Source organism: Netta rufina, assembly GCF_964035555.1.
Source record: "Netta rufina genome assembly, chromosome: 7".
Lineage (NCBI taxonomy): Eukaryota > Metazoa > Chordata > Aves > Anseriformes > Anatidae > Netta > Netta rufina.
The window spans coordinates 22,712,215-22,732,449 of NC_140130.1; the positions used below are offsets into that span (position 1 = coordinate 22,712,215).

The following is a 20,235-nucleotide window of genomic DNA, read 5'->3' on the forward strand; positions in this document are numbered from 1 at the left end:
CTCTTTCTCTTCGCAGATGACAGTTCAAATACAAACAAATAAATAAAAACCCCAGATGATTAATTTACTGAGTTCTCAGTTCTAGAGACAGCAAAAAGAAACAAACTTTCCCCACCCATACTCAGTAATATCATGATTCAGCCTGAAAATAGGGAGAATAGAAATAAAAATAAGGAGAAAAGTAGGAATCAGTTCAATGTCACCAGCAGGAAGCTTTCAATTTTCACTGTGTTTAAATGACAATTTGGTCAGCACTGGACCAAGACCAGATAAAGCAGACCTCCTAAGCCCTAACATCCTAGTGAATTTCCAGAGGGTATTTACTGCATGTAGGTTCTCCAGAGGGGTCTTCCATGTATTGACCTGTATGAGAGGTTTACAGCATGAACATAATTTTTGGATGTTAATCTAGGCAGAAAAATTACTTGTCTGAACATTCAATAAACTGGATGCAAATATATTTTAGACTATTAATAAAAGAATATATTGTCATTGGATACAGACTAAATCTTTGCAGATAATGATCTTACTTTTAGATACATTTGAAATTTTGTGCCCATAAATAAACATTTAAAGGTTATTTTCATGATGTCACTGAGATTACCCTATTTTTGGCTTGCTGAGCCCAGAAAAGTAAATATTACAGCATTGTTTATTAGTGGTGAACTAACGAGAAATAGTTTAATTTAAATTAAAGGATAACAGTAGTATACTGGATAAATAATAGGTTATTAGTACATTTAGACCACGTATTAGAAAAAGTAAAAAGAATACAAAGATGTTTAGCTATTGCAAAAGAAAAAAAAAAAAAAAAAGGATTTGGAGCAGCCTTCACAATTTTGTTTGGTCAAAATGCTGTTTGAAACTGCTATGGAAGGGGGGTTTATGTCTGGATGGCATTTACTAGAATTAAAAATTGCAGTTTGTGACATGAATCTTTGCATCTCCAGAGCTGAAGCCTCTCAAGGCTGTCATGCAAGGACCAGCATTTATTTATTTATTTATTTATTACTTTTTGTTTGATGCAGGATGTGGCTTCTGGAGGTTCCACCCCTGCTCCTCCTCCCTTTTAATTAAGATGCTAAAAAGTACCAAGAGAGGGAGCATAGTATGTGCTGACAACCTGAACTGGTTAGGCACTGAAAACATGTCAGGTGCCTGTGTTAGTGTACCTTGCTAGCACACTCATGGTTAAAGAAACCATCAGATTTGAACTGATAAGGATTTATTTGTTCCAGTGTCAAAGAAACATAAAAAGAAAATTATGAAAATAAAATTAAATTAAAAAAAAAAAATAAAAGTGTCACATTACAATTTCATCTCCTCTCACACATTATATTTTTAAGGGACATTATTTTGAACTGAAGTTTCAGTGTTCTTAATGGAGTGCTGGAAAGCAATTAATGCTGTGGCTGGTTTATGGTGTATATGATGAGGGGGAGCATTGAACAAATTTTCTTTTTATCCCTGGAAATAGTCTGGCTGCAATCCATTCTGGTCACACATTCCTAAATATTTTTGTAAGTTCACATAACTATACAGTAGAAAAGCCTAATACAGTACTTAAACTTCACTCAACTGGGAGAATTGTCCCTTGTGAGGCACAAGCACTTCCCAGAAAAACCTAAAAGCAATTAATGGTACAAAGGGGAAAAAAGCTATCAAATGCTCAACTTAGCTGCTGACACATTACAGAAAACACTGCTTTGTTCTGATCACAATGTACTTTAAACTCCCGTTTCAGCTGAAAGGCATGTCTTTAAGGTCTTTTTTAAAAGTATTAACTTACTTTGCATTGAAACAAATGTGAATATTGAACGCAAAAAATAAAATATAATGAAAAATAGAACACTTGCCGAAAATAACATATGCACCATGTGTCTGGGGAATGTACGTTAACTGTAAAAGTTTCTTTCATTGGCCAGTAATTACCACATCATAGCAAAAGTATTACAGCTATGGTTGAGAGGGTATGCTTTTTAATATATATATATTTTTTCAGATACCTATAACTACAATCATTTTTCCTGATTTAACATCTTTCAGATTTTTTCATAGAAAGAAATGAATGGATTTGAAGAGTTTCAAGCTGCCCTTTTGGCAGTTTTTTGATTTATAAAAGCATGAAAAAACATTTTATTTATGCTTCAACAAGTTTTTTTTTTTTCCCATTATGCTAACTCAAGTGGCTTATTTTTAACTAAAACTGCTTATTTCTATAAGATGAAGCTCACTATCATTACATATAATAATTTCAGTTTATTCATTCAAGTACACAAGTTAATAAAAATACACATTTTTATTCCAGCACAATATTTCTCTCTGTATTCTCCTCAGCAAAACACTTTCTAGAGTAGACCACAGAGGATTTTTTTTTATTCTTTTTTTTTTTTTTTTTTCCACAGAATATGTGCATAGCTCAGACTACACAAACATCCTCTATAGCTCTCCCAGTCACTTTCCATTTCAAGAACGAGGCAATTTGTGTTAACACAAGACAGCTTATCATGTGCTAAGTCTGCATGCAATTTTCTCGTGAGAACAACCATTTTGTACCTACTTGACACACGCAGCACTATACTACACCCAACTAATCAATTCTGTCTATATTAAGAAGTGGGGAGAAAAACTGCCCACAGCTGTTATATTACATCAGCTTTCCTAACTACTTCAGACAACTTATTTTGGGTTTGTATTTTTTTTTTTTTTATTAAATTGGCATAAAACATAGTCTTTACTTCTATTTCAAGTGCATTCTTATTTTTCTTTCTTTTTTCTTTTTCTTTTTTCTTTTTTTTTTTTTTTAAATCTTCTCAGAGATTTTTGGTGAAGTACAAAAGTCAGAAAATCAACTATACTTTCTGCAAGCACTCCAATAAGTTTTGAGGGCAGCAACAAGCTCCAAGGGTCACTGGTTGCCATTGGCACATTTCTGCACTACCTTTACATGAGTGAGTAATAGGTGTTCATCAGAGACCTCACAGGTCTGTAGACCTAAGCTTTTGGGGATAGAACAAATTTATATACTACTTTTTTTCTATAAATAAGCTAATGAGAAATGTCTGTCAATTGAAATCAAGTCAGAGAAAGAGAGAGGGAAGAGGAAAGAGAAAAGAGAGAGAGAGAGTGAGAGAGAGGGAGAGAGAGAGAGAGAGAGAGAGAGAGAGAGAGAGAGAAATAAAAAGCTAAACTGAAAAGGACCAGTAAAGCCTAGAAAGCTCTGGGAAGGAAGGATGGACTTTGGACTGGGCACACCCTTATGCGGGAGAGATGTTCCTGTTCAAGACTTGAGGTCCCTCGCGTTTTATTGCCCATGTACTACAAGATGAGGTAACTACCTTTGGCCTTTTTAACATTAAAAATGCTAAAGACCACGTCACATATGAATTCAAGGATAATTATAATACTTTTTGAAGTTTGAAAATATTATTCCATCTGCATAAAAAATAGCTTACAGCTGAGGAATCACAACCTCAGAATACTGAACACAGGGAGTCTGCTAGCAATTTATCTTGCAGTTCATTCATTAGATTAGCTCAGTTATTGATCAACTAGCACTAATTTTTATCAGCTTGTCTTCCCACCATGTTGCTGGTATGACTTTATACAAACTGCCCTTAAACAACTTGTTTTTTCCCTTCTTCACCAACCAGTAAGCCATTTCTTTATAGGAAAGGTGTACAGATTGCTTCACTACTTAGTAGTATGGTTCAGCTTGATCACTGACAGAAGGTTCTGCTATATGAATACAAAACAGTATAGACTTGAAACGAAATACTGACATCTTTGACAATGGTGTTCTTTAAAGTGCTGCATTCCCGGAAACATTTTTATTCTGTCACAGCAGCATTTCCAACAGAAATCTGTTTTGTCAAGTAAAAAAAAAAAAAGGGGGGGGGGGGGGGAGGGAGGGGCAAATGGCTACAAGTGTAGAAATGGAGCCTGGCAAACCACTGATGTTCTAAATACTATTACTACATATGTACCAGCATCTGGCAACTTCATGCCCAAGCTGAAACCATAGCTTCTTGCCTGAACTGGAGGAATGTAATCCCAGCAGCATATTCAGCATACATTCCCATCAGGCAATGAGCAGTAGCCTGCAAGTGAATGCATCCCTGGCAAGTCTTATGTCTCATTATGAAGAACAGAATTAAGAGCACAGACATGGTCTTTTAGTCCATGTTGCTTCTGTCAGAGAGTAAAAATATCAGAGGGAAAAATAACACGAGACCCAGAGAAATGAATGTTTAGAAGATAAACAACAGACTTGAGGTAGAAAGAAAAGTTGAAAATCACACTTGGTTCTGGATCCTTTGCACTAAAACTATGGGATTGACTTCATTAATCTGTTCTTTCAGAGTTAATTGCTGCTGCTTTTAAATGGCACTGTAATACCCCAAAGGAAATATATTTTCTTTAGAGAATTATTGCTTTTTTAAAGTGTCATGATATAGAAACTCTGCACGAGTATATATACAGGGTATTTTCCTGTTGCCTTATTCCCAAAAATGTGAAGTATGTGATATCCAATATTGTGATTTTGTACTGGATAAAAACAACTGCCTAGAAGAAAAAAAATACATTATCTTTCTGTCAGATTACATTACAAGTGCCTTGACAGTCACTTCATGCTTGCAAGACTTACAGTACCTATGCCTATTAGAAAGAGGGTAATGTAATTTTCCTTTTTATTTCTAACTCTTCTGTTTCTGACAGTCATACGAAAGATAACAATAGATTAATAATTCCTGATAAAATGCTAAGTTTCTCTTTGATACTAAGGCACAGTAATATCTGGAGTTTGGAAAATTTGGAGGTCGTAACTTATTGTTGTTGTTGGGTTTTGTTGTTGCTTTTCTTCTCCCCCCCCCCCCCCCAAAAAAAAAAAAAAAAAAAAAAAAAAGCTCCTACTTAGCTTATGTGTTACTAAACACTAAATGAGTAATTCATTGTTATTCACAAGATTTAACCAAAAGATCCATAAAGGACCACAGAATTAAGTTAACACCAGTTTCATTTGTGACATTAATCTTGCCTCTGTTTCTCCTTCTCTGTTTTCTCAAAATTTCTATGCAACAATTGAAAATTAATACACCCTTCTTCTGTGGAATTCCTTAAAATACTACCTACAACAAAAACAACATTTACTTTGAAATACGTTTTACCTGTACTCCCTGACTTCTACATGAGGACCAACAGAGCTTTTTCCAAGTCCAGTTTTCTGTTCCATGATATTTTTAAGGAATCTTTAGGTTTTGCTGCTTATGTAAGCAAGCAGGCATTTTCATCAAGCTACAGTAGTAAGGGCATCCATGGATCTCTCTCATTTTGCGGTTAGAACACTTAACCCAGTAAATACTAACAGAGAATGGGAGTATCAATTCTGCAAACTCAAAAGCCTAGCTTGGGGTAAGCTCTGGTAGGCTTTTTTTTTTTTTTTTTTTTTTTGTTCATTACATTATTCTTACTTGGCATATTTCTGATTTCATGTACTGTCCACGGAGGGGGGGGGAAATACATTCAATAGGAAAGCTACAGGTGATTTTTATTCATTAAAAAAATAAAAAGCAACAGAATATGTCCAAATCTTTACATGAAGACCTACTTGCTAACAGGATTCTAGCTATTTTTAATAGCAGTATGAATGCTTTATATATGATCCATCTTGTTTGAATTTTTCCCTGTGATATTTGATTACACCGGATTAAATTCTTCCAGTAATATACGTGTATGTCTGGACTAATGCTGACACTGAAAAGCATGTCAAGAAGGCAGCAAGAGGATGACCACAGCAACACTTCACTGTAACCCTGCTAGCATTTGTCATAGTTCTCTCAGGTACAGAGATGTGCTGGCACTAACCTTAGGCTTGTCACTAAGAGATCCTGGGTCACAAGAGATTATAGACTGAAGATCATCTCTAGCCCTGTCCAACACCTGTACATGCACTGTGCAATTCAGCCAGGACCACACTCAGATGGTCTCCATGGGATTTAGAGAAAGTTACTTCCAAGCTAAAGATTTTTCTGGTATGGGACAATTTTCTGCTACAAAAACAGACTTTGCTTTGCTTACCAAAAACTGAAGTTTAAATCTACTACTAAACTTAGCTAAGAACTTAATTTTGGTGATGCATGGAACTGCACAAAATATATCAACTAAGCATCAATACCCTTTCTGCACCTGTGTATTCATGCTGCTTCAGACTGCTTCCCAGCCAGGCTGTAAGGAGTGCATCATAAAAAAAAAGATTATTCAATCTATATAAGGTTGCCACATAAAATAATTGGCATTACATAATTATCATCATAGTTTTTCATATAATCTTTTCACTCTGAGATCTCCAGTATTACTAAATTTGGAGATACTAGCCAAACAATATTATTTTGCGGATGAAAAATTAAGTTAGAAAGAGATGTGACAAAGATTTAATGACAATTTATGGAAAACCCCCTCAAAAAATACATCTTTGATTTTCAGTCATTTGCCTCAAATAAATGCTTTTTTATTTATTCTCTTCTTTCAAAGAATTCTTTTACATCAATATACAAGTACTATGTCCTATTATGTATTTGCTATAGAATGCATAAAATTCTCTGTGAATACAACTTATGACTAAGAAGGTGTAATTAACCTTAAGTAAAAGGCACAGTGGCTAAAAATCTGCTTTTATTAATCAAATGCAATGCCTTAAATGTAGCATCTACAAAACAAAAATAAAAAAAAAAAATCTGCAATTGAATCCTGGATGGATCACAAAACTTTACCTTATAACAACTAGTATTTATATATTTTTAAACAAGTCTGTACAAGAACAAATATTTTGAAATTTAACTTATGAATTTTCTAACTTTAAATATGTTTATATATATATATATATATATATATATATATATATATATAAATTTAAATTGTTTCAGCATTTCTTTAAGCATATTCCCAATCCTTCACACTGCCAAATAAGTATATTTCTGTTTCTGCTTGCGTACACATACATTTCAAATATATAGGCAGGAAAAGTTAAGTGGCCAGTAATTTAAACAATTTAAATTGTATGTTATAAGAAACACTTCAGTATATAAAAATGCAAAACCTTTATATTTTAACATTTCATCACTTGAGCTTTGCCAAAGACCACCTAAATACCATATTTTTATACCAGCTGTTTAACAACATAATTTTTTCTATAGTCTTATTTGTTGTGCTTGTCTTTCCTGCCCTTTCATTCCAAGTTAATGTGTTATTATTTCAGTTGCGCAGCACAATATGTTGTTGCAGAAAGTCATTATGCTGCAATCTAACAAAAACATGTTTTTGTGCATTCTTATCTAATAATTAATGAGGACAACATGTGCCCGCATAGCTGGTAACCTTACAATAACACAACATTTAATAAAGGTAATATACAATGTGAGACCTAGTCTAATAAGTCCGGTCCATATAGTTAAAACAAATAAATAAATAGACAAAATGAAGAAAACTAAAACAAAAAGTAAATTAACCCCTAAATTCCTAAAGATACTTCAGTGGTATTTTCATTGTCTAGAAACACTAGGAAATGCAATAGCAAGTTTCTGTAAAACAGTCACTTTTAAAGTGACTGTTAATGCCTGGTTCTTGGTGAACTGTGAAACAATCTGTGTAATATTGCACAGTGATCTTTCATCCTGATTTCCCAAGGAAACACTGCTTATGCAATGATGGTCTGTTTGATTATGTTTCTTTATTTTTATTTGTTGATTCCCTCTAAATAACTTCTGAACCTGTTAAAGAGTTTCAGCCACAGGGGAAAAAGTAGCAGCAGCCTCAAAGGTAATTATGCTTCTATACACTTCATGAAAACATACATTCAGTTATGAAAGAGAGAGAAAGCTTTCATAAAACCACTTCAGAAAATGCACAAGTACTAGATCAACTAGAGTACCAGGAAACCCACAGGGGAGTAGAAGCCACAACAGATAGCCCCATGTAGAAGGAGCTTGGGGAGCTATCCACACAATTTTGATGCAGTGGCTGTTGTGGAGCATAAGAAAATTTTGTGTTGTTAATAGCTCAGATGCATACTGTTTTTTTGCCAGCTGACATCAGGATGAGGGAAAAACATCTAATTTCCTAGTTGAGATCTGGACTTTGGGTCCAGCGCAGCTGGAGCACCTGGTCCAACAGCCTCAGTTCTTGTACTCAGAAGCATTACGTGGAGTAGGGTACTCTCCAGAAGAGATACTTCTAGAGGTAGAGTATTGTCAAGAAAAAAGATATTTTCCACTACTGCTACTAATATTTGTGGCACACTGCTCAGAGACTGTAGCTCAGAGACTACATGCCATCTACTGCCATGATAGAGCACCCGCTAGTAACTTGGCAGTCTGCACTAGCCTCAAGTGATAACAATGATTATCCCTACTGCTCATAAGTTTATACATATATATATATATATATATATAAAATCAAACTACAATAGAACAGATTTTCTATTTAATGTATTGTTTCAATTTATGCAATATTTTTTACCACCAAACTACATAGGTTCATACTCTATCAGTTATTCACATCCTCCAAATCACTAACTAAATGAGAGCTTCTGGATAGCTGAGACTTACTCAACAGGACCACCTCACTGTCTCATGGCTTGGAAAACCCACTTTGTCTTTCTTATATGGTCCCTAGAGCATATGAAAAACTTACTTTATGATTACTTCATGCAGATCAATGTATCTCACTAGAATGTAAGACACCAAATACCAACAGGGTAGGCACCGGACCCCAAATAATTACAAGCTGTCAAGTCTTTGCCACAAGATTCAAAGCCATACTGAACTCTCAGCCTTCCTGAATACAAAGCCATCTCCACAGGGGGTACCACAAAAATGGGTTCAAGGTCGTAACAGTTTGTTTACCACAGTTGTTTCAAATACGTTTATTTTTCTACCCATACTTCTGATTTGCATCCAAAACAAAGGGAGTAGTCAAGGTCTATATAACTAAGGACAGTCCAAATCCTAAATTTACAGAAAAGTTCTATTCCCACATGGTTTTTTAAGTAATACTATTCACTTCTTAATACCTCTTTTTAGTTAGACTACAAAGTAAGCCCAGAGGCACAGAGGTGCATCATGATCCAGATGCTAAAACACATTTGTGAGTCAACCTTTCCAAAACACCACAAGGGTTTCAGAAAACTCAAGCTAAGTACTGAGACTGTGTGCCACCTCTACAGAGCACTCTTGTGACTCACAGTTCACACACACAGAATACAAAAAAGGCACCTTTTGTTGGATGGTGTTTTTTCAAAGCATTTTTATAAACTGTTGAGTAAAAATGTTAACATTTCTTAAATATATTCTGATCATTATTAATTATACATGTTTTAATACAGATACTATTAAATGTTTTGTTTTTAATACAAACATTTATTGTATATTCAATATTAATACTTATTAGTAAAGATTATTATCTTTCTTTATTGTCTTTCTTTCTTTATTATCTACAAAGGAAATAACTGTATCCTCTTTTTTTTCCCCTCCAGGTGGTTGCATCATCTGAAAAGTTAACATCAGATTTCCCTTTACAGCAATAAAACAGTTTAAGACAATTCAAAATAGAAAAAGTTAAAATACTCATTCTATGTTTGAAAAAAAAAAAAAAAGAAAAAGAAAAATTCTGAGAAGCCTGCAGAAACAATACAAAGTGAGATCCAACTAAGATTAGAACAAAACAATGGAAAGTAATGCATTTCATGCACAATGTGAGACAGTCTTCCATAGTCTTAAGATTTAAATAAATAGGTACTCCCTTACTAGTAGAACGGACTGTTGATGAGCAGTCTGAAGTTTCTCAGTTTACTTGATTAAAGTTGCATAAAATGGGGAGTTCTGGTTTAAAACTCAGTGAGACCTCTCACTTGTGTAATACACTGTTGAGAAATCACCAGGACTTGGGAGGACTAACACTTCTGTAATCCAATTCCTGTTGTGACATGTCTTAGAAAGCAAAATAATAAGGTGAAAGTTGTCTCTAGTTTACTGTACTATGGCTTGAAACAACTCTCTGCTCAAAAAGTGGTTTTGAGCACTCTGGGAAAAAGCCGGAATATACAAGTCACTCTGTTCCACCTGAAATTTTACTTCCCCTCTAAATTTTTCAAGTTTGACATTAAATGATTTTATAGTCCACATGAGCTAATGCTCTTGTGGTTCACCATAACCACAAAAGAATTACTGACACACAATTCTTGTCTCCGTGGCATTCTCTTCACTAACTGTTTGTTCGTTTTAAGACCACAAGGAGTGCAAAGCTAAATTAAATGAGTAAGCCTTAACTTCAGCATGCTTACATTCTAATCATATCATCTTGTAAACTGAACCTTACTTCAGTTGGATTGGTGCTCCATTTTAAGTGTCTGTAGTAACTCTAAAGTGGTTTATGTATAATGTGAGGCATAGTTGGGAAACCTTGTCTAAAGGTTAGGAGTACTCATCCAGACCACACCCACTGCTTCCACCTCTTAAATAGATTATCCAAGCCATTTCCAACTTCCCTGCTGAAACTGGATCTTTGTAAATACTGATGAGAAGTGTGCAGGTACAGAACAAGCAGCAGGGCATTTGAATCTGATGAGAATGTCACCACCTGACTCCTAGCCTTTGCTGCAAGAATGACTTATTGATTTTGTATTAGCAGTGTGGCCAAAGAGCACTTACCATACACAGAGATGACACCCATTTCATCTGTAATGTTGTGAAAATCAATACTATAAAATTAATAAGGTTTAGATGGTGATGACAGTTGAGGCTACACAACTAAGGTATTTTGTTGTTGTTGTTTTCTGACTGTTTTCAATACCATTTGCAATGTCTCTTCAGGTTAAAGTATTTCTCTAACTAGATAACTAACAAGGTTTTTTAAAAGTACATCCTTAATGCAATTGCCAGTTTATTCAAATCTAATTCATTATGAATCCATATGCATATTTGTTTTAAGTTTCCTTGTCAGATGTATAAAAATGCAAATTAAACATAAAAAAAAAGGAAATAAAAAAAAAGAGGAAATGGTTTCCTCTATTTCTAAACAACAATGCTTTATTTGTAATACATTAGGATTTTATTTTCTGATTTATTTTCTTTCAATAAATTTGTAATTCTATATTTTATTCTACATTTTCTCTAAAATGTTTGCAAACATCTTTACAAATCATCATTGTTACAACTGAGAATTAGCTAGTCAATAAATAACACACATCAGAACTACTCCATTCCATTAATATTCCACTCCTTAATATATGCTAATATTAAATGAAGAATTTGTTACATCTATAACTGTATGCAGAAAAAAAATAATATTCACTTACATAGACAGTTAGTTTTATCCTAATCCTTGAAGGTGCTTAAGGGATTATTCCATTGAAATATATTGTTTATTTTTAACTTACATTTAGACTAGTCATATATCTCAGTATCACATACTTAATTACCTGGCTTAATATACAGCCATAAACAGCAGGCACATCACACACATACATAGTAAAATATTAGTTAGTGTTGAATTAAATACATTTTTTCCTATTTTTTTTTTTTTTTTACTATATGGTAACTTTCACTTGTCATAGAATACATGAATATATTAATGAATACACAAATGTAACAACTACTTTATATCCACAGCTCTATATAATGAAGGTGTTCTTAGGAATGAACATAAAAATAATTTAGCTTAAGCTGCAGGAGATATTTTAAGATAAGGCATAATATAATTACTCATTTAGATGTACTGGCAAAGTAAGTTGAGAAGTTAAAAAAAAAAAAAAAAAAAAAAGAGACTATAAAGACTTTTAGACTTGCTGACGTGATTATTTTCAAACGAGTGACCTATATATACAGAAAACAGTGTTTCTACAACAGAGTTGCACAGTGCATTTATTTCATTGAAGTTTCCAAATGTTTTCCTCCCTATTTCATCAGTTGTTTCTGAGCATATTAGATGGAAACCTCATTCTCTACCCCCTCTAAATGCTGACTGCAAACATACAAACATGGAGCTACATCAATGTCACTGTCTGCTCCAGTGATAAATGCTGTCCAATTTCTTTGTCTAGAATATAATTAAAAATAGAAGTATTGGAGACCAGTGAGTTAAACAATCCAAACTATATGTCAGGTACGTTAGTGTTACCATTACATATACCAGTCTTCACTATGATAGTGTACACAGCGTAGTACAAGTCTTTGACTGGATGTTTATTTTAGTTCCAAATTGATGGTAGTGCCTTCCTGTATTTTCAGTGTCCATCCCCATTCACTCATTTCTATTCTGTTTCTTAACTTGACAACTGCTTAGAAACTGTACTATGCAGCACAGTTCAGAACACTTTAACTTTGTTTTTGAGGTTTGTTTTTACACTTAAAATATGAAGACTTTTTAATTGAAGGTGGAAAGAGGTTGATCAGTTACTCACAGTCTCTCCAGGGATCTCAGTCCAAAGAAAGAGCCATTCTTCAACCATAAGATCTTGTTGTTACTCAGAATCCTAGAAGAAGTCAGAAAAGAATTTGGTTAATAGAACATGATAATTCCACTGATTAAAAACATGTAATTATAGTAAATGACTGCTCTGTAAAATACTAATCACAAAATTCTGTGCCTCATTTGCATTTTCCCATCATAGCAGTACATAAAGATTACCATTTCCTTCAGTTTCTTATTTATTAAATAAAAGCACATTCAAGAAATATGTCAACAAATGAACTTTGGCTACAACTTGGAAAGTATAATATCGATGTGTCCCCACAACACTAGTAGATTCAAAATTACTACTGGCAAAGATATTTGCTGGACTTCCCAGTCAACAAAAAGGCTGATGAAGCTAGGGGAATGTTAAAAACTGAGACAGAAAACAGAAAATATTTCCTTTTCACCTTCTATAGAAGAGAGAAAAGAGGGGAAAAGAAAAAAAAAAAAATAAGAAGAAAAAAAGAAGAAAAAAAAAAAGAAAAAAAAGACTTTTACCACAAAAAAAGAGGCTTAGTCAAAAATGTTTTCCTCTTTCAACCTCTATACAGTAGAAATTCAGTAATGCAGCAAAGTTTGTACTATTCACAACCATCAAGTATACATGCAAACTGACCCTACATACAAGTTATTGAAGAAGTTGTCTATTTTTCCTCTGTTGGTGTCACAAGAGGCCCTAATTTAGTGATTTTGCACTGCAATATTTTCCTGTCTATTTCAGAAGCAATACAATACAAATATGCAGTCATTCTGAAGATGTTACCTATTAAAATATACAATATACAAAAGAAGTGCAATTTGTTTTGGAAGCTCAAGAAATCTTTTTTCTTTTTTTTTAAAGAATGGTTGTTCAATGTGCAGAAGAAATTTCTGTCTCTTAACAAATCTTATTCCACTTGTTGTATGCTGTAAAAAAAGGAATATTTTCATGTAACATTTAGAATAAGTTATAGAAGAGCTCAAAGTCCATTTCAAAATAAGAGACATTGCTTACCATAAGGATAGAAACCAAATGTCAGAAGAAATCATATGCTCATAACTAGCGAGCTTGAGACTTTGTGAACCAACATTTTGCTTTTTTTCTAAAGTTTTAAAATTATGTGTCACACAAGACTATCTTATCTCGTCTGGCTCTTAGTATTTCTTATTACAAATAAACAGTAAGCACTTTTCCAAGCATATGCATATCACATATTTTCTTATGTCTAGATGCAAATGAAAACACATTAATACTGATACTGAAACAAAGTATAATTGATGTAGAAAAATATTGTAATGTTAGTAAGATTTGGAGATTTTTTCAAGTTATTTGTAAAATTTACCAATAAACATATGCATATAATTTGAGGTATTTTGATGGCCCACTGCCAAAGGATATGAAGAACAGAGCAATTCAGCTCTGAGCTAGGAGCTAATGTGTGTGTTATTACACCCTGGTGTGACTGAATGAGCTTATGCAGCAACATTACTCCTTACCCAGAACCAGGCACTATAACATACACGTGGCAATTTGGGATCAATCATGAACAATTAAACCCAGGTATCTGAAAGCATGCAGATTCCCGTGTTTACAACATAAAAATGGCTATGCTCCAATATACACGCAGTATACTGTCGTGATCTAAGAAACTCCACATCTCGTAAGATCTGCCTCCTACTTTTCAGATTAAAAAAAATATCATATGTACAACATTAAGTATTTCTCTAATCAACTCCCTAGGAAAGTCTTAGCAATGTATTTTAACAACGACATAATGAAAGATCAAAAATGGATTCAATTTGTCTTATTTGTCAGATTTTCTGAATTTTTTAGATACCCACACTGTGACTAAATTTGGTAATTGTTTTAAAATTATAAATATCTAAACTGGAAAATGTAACTACATTAAATTTTCTATTATTTTATTCTGTTATTTCCTTGATCTTATCTTCTGAGACTGCACAGAACTTGGATCAGTCAAGAAAAAATAAAGTCCCCACATTTAAATTGGCTAGGCTTGGAAAGACTAACGTCTCAAATTCCACTTCATACTGGGTCATTTAGTTATATACTGTGTTACAGAGAGACCATCTCTGAGGCCTATTACAATGACATTAGATATAAATATTATATTTGGACTGTTCTGCAAAGCCTGATTCACAAAGATACGTGCACTTCAGAACTCTCATCTGGCTTAAATACAACTATTTCTGTCTTTGAAAGATGTTCACGGTGCCAATTTGTTTTTCGGGTCTTCTGTTCATTATGCCTAGAAAAAGAGGGCAGTCTGAACAGTCCATGAAAATCCCACAACTGAGCAGCACACTAGTCTCCTACTCCACTTCTGGGTCTCCTGCCCTGTGGCCCCGGTAAGTAGACTGAAAGCAGCATCTTTTATCCACATAAAACAAACTCCTAGAAGTTACAGAGAACTATCTAAATAAATTACAAGATTAAGCAGAACACTTGGTTTATAAACAGAACAGTCAGTAAACACAGCTCATGCTCTATAATACTGCCATCTCATTTAGTCACAATTTTGTTTCTCTGAAGAAGAAATTCTTGAAAAATATAACAGACAGCACAAAATTAAAAAATATAGAATTTAACTACATAAATTTGCATTTCTGAACTAATTCTTTCAGGTCTTTATACCATACTTTCACAGAGACTTTCACACAGAGATCAGGTTTCGAAACTTAGGTTTCCTTCAGGGCCTTCTCTTCTCTACACTGCCAACTAAAATGCAGGTTTAATAAACACAGTAGTATGAGCATCATAGTTAAAATACAATTGTTTTTCTGTTCAGAATATGAAAGGATCATGGCTTTAGAGAATCCTAGCATTCCTATAAGGTCTGTGGGGAAGAAATTATATATTCTTCTTTAACAATTAATATGTTATCTACATTTCATTGAGATGGTTTGTTACATGGGAATTATCCACCTGCTTTTAATTAGCTGCAGTGAAGTCCAAAACCTTGCAATGGGCTGTTATCAGAATGGATTTGATTTGCACTAAAAACCAGTTCTGTGAATACAATGAACAACTTCACTGGAAAACTTAAATAACATTACTTTTTTACAGTTATGAATTAAATCAAACTTTTCATGCAATTCATAACATTCTTCCCTTCTGAGAACATGCTGTGGGAAGGAGCTAGAAGGTAAAGGAAAATGTTTGTTACACTGTTCAGTATACAAACACAGAAATGAGGCTTAACTACAGATGATGAAAAGAAACCCTTTCAAGTAATCAGTACCTGGTCAAATTGTAGCTCTTACTCTTGATGCTGAAATTACACTGAATAATTTTGTATATTACTTCTTTAGAAAAAAAACTGAATGAAAAATATGAATTATAACATAACAAGTTAGGCATCTCTTTTACCTTAAACACAGTTAGTCACCTGCATACAGGAAGATGCTTGCAATTAGAGACCTGCAGAAATCTTGAAGGAAAAAAAAAAAAGACATGAAGAGCATCCTTTTCACATACTTACAGGCACAAAGGTTTGTTGGATAAACACGTGGAAAAGGGTGCTAGTCATGCATTTGATTTTAGATAACTTATACTGTAATTACAACTTCAAGATGTAAAAGTACTTTTAACCACATCAGAAAATTAATCATTTATTTTAATAAAAGATTAAATATAATTTTGATTTTTAGAACAAATCACTGCTGTGCACACATTATTAAGTATTTCTCACATTTTATTCATTCACAGCATTTTCAATTGCCTTATTTTTTCTCCTGTGCTATTGAATCATAGTGATAAAATAAATATTGCTATACATTGCAGCTAGGCAGCTGGTTTAAATAATTACCAGTTTCCAGCCATGTGTTAAGAATCTCACATTTTAAATGTTTTATTATGAAGAAATAAACACTAAGAAAGTGAACACTCTTTATTCCAGTGAAGTTATTTTCCTAAACCAAATTCCATTCAATGTTTTACTTTTCTTTTTAATAAATAAATAAATAAATAAATTGTTTCCTGGAGAAACCTTTTGAGAAGGTATTTATTTTAGAGTTCAGTTTTCAGACTGTCCTTGCAATATATATAAAGATCTAAACCCCAAGTAACGGACCTAAGATGCAAACCAAATAAATCAGATGATGGTACTCAGTCCTAGATCTCACGAAATCCATCTATCTAAGATACTACTGGGGAGCACCACTCCCCTGACCAGACACATTACTGAACTGCCATCTCACTTCATTAATCCCTTTGCAACTTAGGTCTCCTTCTCCCAAGATGCTCTCGGGGACTGTTTGTCCCAGGGACCACATCCAGAAGACAGTAACTCTACACCAGGTTTGTCCTTTCCCACCCTGTGGAGCTGTTCCCACAGGCTCTGAAGCCTTCAAACACTCTCATGACATATAGCTCAGGCTATACCCTAGAGCATGTAATCCATACATCACACAAACACACTTCTCTGGTGGGCTGCAACACAGGCTGTGGGCTATTTCATTCATACCACACTGGAAAACAACCAGCCTCACATACACAGCAGTGCTGCTTATCAGGGAGACATGAGGGCCAGTGGAGATAGAGATCCAAAACCTCAAGTATCTGCTATGAGATAACTAGCCCAAAGAAGTGTGAATATTAGGCAATTTTCCATTTGTCCTTTTCACCTATATAAAGGTTGCAAGGCAGGTTCATATTTAAATGGCAGCTTTTTTTCTTTCCCCTCTTCTTTGGAGGGGATGACTATGGTGAAACAAATATATAAGTTCTTGATATTCAAGGCAAATATGAATGTATTTGCAAGCACATATCTAACTGCATATACTTGCTACCTTCAGGAATTTGCTAGGCAACATCACAGAGCAACCAACAGAGCGCAAGTAGAACTCCCTCAGGAAAAAAAAAAAAAAAAAAAAAAAAAAAAAAAAAGTGGGGTTATCATAAGGGTTATTATGATAATGGTGCTGGTCCGATGTTTTCTGAATGCCTAGAGAGACCAAATGGTGCCCTGCTCTCATGACCAATACCCCCAAACTATTCCAGCAGCAGCCACAGAACAGTTGTGGTATTTTCAGCTTGTGCATTATATGACTACATGAGCATTACTACGTAAAAAGGGCCAGATATCATTCCCTGAGGCTAAGTGGCACCAACTACGTGGCTCCTGGCCTTAGATCTCTTCTTGGCCCCTTCTGGTGTTCAGATCATCCTAAAATAAGTATCAGTTTGTTCACAGTATCTGAAAGAGCATGGAGGGAATGCCACAGAGAATCAGAACAACGTTTCTGAAGCATGATTTTTGGTGTGGAGGTGTGTGGCTTCCTGAGAACAGAAGATGATTTGCCAATGGAATCCTGCTGGAACAGGACTGGAGAATTGTGTGGGACAGAGTCTCAAACTTTCCCTTTTTGGGTAGAACATTGGCATGAACATTTTCCAGCATAGTGCTCCCTAACAAGGACCAAAATCATGCCAAAAAGCATGTTAACAACTGAGAAGCAAAGACAATCAAAGAGTCATTGCTTCCACTTTATGTTATTCTTTATTAGTGCCAACATACCTAAAAGGATTAATTGTTCTAATGGGCTACAACCCATTTCTCCGAACTCCTTTCTAGTCCTTCCTTTAGAGTTAATCAAACAAAAATCATATCACAGTTTCCTTAAATGGTTTCCATGACTTTTGCTTTCATGAAACTATGAAAAGTGCAAAGATGTAGTCCTCAGCAACAAAGTCTTATTCAGGTATAAAACACACCTAGAATTAGGTAATCTACTGTAGTACATCAAGATTTGTCAAACAAAAAGTTCTCAGTCATAATGCAAACAAACTTCAAATGCAACCCCTCAAGCAAAGAGAAATAATCTTTATATCATGCCCCCGAAGTCAATGGACTTGGGTTCACTCAATATAATAAACAAATTCCACAGCTGAAGCCTTTTCAGTGAGACAATGCCACATCCCAAAGAGCATGAACTCATGCAGTAGTGAATCCCACACAGAAAAAGCACATCTCTGATAACCAGACCCAAGAAAGACAAAATATTTAGATGGAGCCTGCAGTTCCCAAATGCATACTGAACAGAGAAGGAAGAGTTACTTAAAATATGCATTTCCTCTGATAATTTTCCCAGAGAATAAAAAATAAATAAATAAAAATTTCACTTGGGGAAAAAAAAAAAAAAAGTAAATTACATTGGATTTTCTGCTGGGCAGCCCAGGAACAAGTTCAGACCGGAAGACCAGACTTGACCCAGTTCTGCTTCTAGCTGATGGATGAGCTGAACAACCAGTATTCAGCTCATGACCTGCTCTGAACTCCTTTCTTTAAGGTCCATTCCAACACCAGCTGAAGGTACACCAAAGTAACACAGGAAAGAGCAACTACCCCTGCCCCTGCTGTGCATTTCCTTTTCATTTCTGTTGTGTTTTTTTCTCCCCCCAACTTCTTAGATAAAAAGGTGTGCTAGATGGATATCCAAGATAATTTGACAAAAGATAGAAAGTTCAGTCCATTAAGACTGTACATCTGGGACCTCTGTGTTGGGGTTGCGTGAAGAAATTGTTTTTTAAATTTTACAGCCTCTCTTACGTACTATCTTCAGTTCAAGCAGAATAGAACAACTTTTATATAAATATATACAAGCACTAATAATAACTCCTTTAGATGAAACTGATAACAGTTGAAATGTAACAGTCTAAGCTGTTTCTTCTCTTTACAGTCATTATATGATCAGATACAAAAGGAGTGTGTGCAGACATCCCCTAAAAATGTGAGAATGTACTTCGTTTCTTTATGGTATCATAATAAGACTGGAATTGTTTATATTGAAACACCACAGTGTAAAATGATAAATTATTTTTAAGGTTTTGAAATCCTCCTCGGTAAACCAGAATATTGTTTATTCCAACAGCATGCATAATTCATTGAGAGTTGCACCATAAAAACAAATTGGGAAGAGAAAAATGGTAAGAATTAAAAAATAAATAAATGCTTTTTGTCTTTTTATACCGCATATGTAGAGACGTACAGAGTTATCATAAAATACCATTAGTAATTGCACTTTTTTTTTTCTCCAAACTGAAGACCACAACTAAGCTACTACCTAAGACTTCAGTAAGTTCATAATAATAAAGATATACTGGGAGGAAAGTTGTAGAATAATAACAAAACAGATTGAATATCTGAAGAGAGAAAAATGCCTGATGAACAGTGCTGACTGCTTACCAGATGAATGGGGTTGGGCAGACACCTGCACATTCTAATGACAGAAAGGAGGAAAAACTTCTAAAATGCGAAAGGTATTTATCCATTCATTATCAGTCACTATCTGTATACTTAAAACTTAAGACAGTAATCCACAGTACCTGCATTTGAGAATACCCAAATTTTAAGAAGCATCAAGAGAAGTTATAAGTATACTACAGATGTGTATAATAGTCTCAAGAAACGTATTCATCCCTAAGGTGACTGTGGTCTATCATATTGATTTTCAAAAACAAACAAAAAAAAAAAAAAAAAAAAAACCAACTAAATCTGTTTTCAACATTTTTAACAGGGGTCGTACAAAAATGTTATAGCACATAATACAAAGTAGTCATTTAACACACTAATTCCAGTTGGTTTTATTCCAGCGTATTCCAGCTGTCAAGCAATCAGCTTTAATTTACTTGCAGCATAACCAGTCCCAACCACTGGAGAAATAAGAAAATTTTCAAAATGACCTTCAAGTGTAGATAAGAAATGTGCTATCAGTGGTGAAAATAAA

General features: G+C 34.3%; 1 protein-coding gene across 1 annotated transcript in view; it reads right to left on the reverse strand.

Annotated features, from left to right (window-relative positions):
* LOC311211169 (adhesion G protein-coupled receptor A3-like) overlaps positions 1-20,235 on the reverse strand; it is a gene marked incomplete at both ends in the record, with an annotated part of 272,815 nt that overhangs the window by 217,109 nt on the left and 35,471 nt on the right. The window contains one exon of the mRNA XM_084289723.1: positions 12,455-12,526. Within this exon, the coding sequence (XP_084145849.1) occupies positions 12,455-12,526 (72 nt within the window). The remainder of the gene's footprint in view (positions 1-12,454; positions 12,527-20,235) is intronic.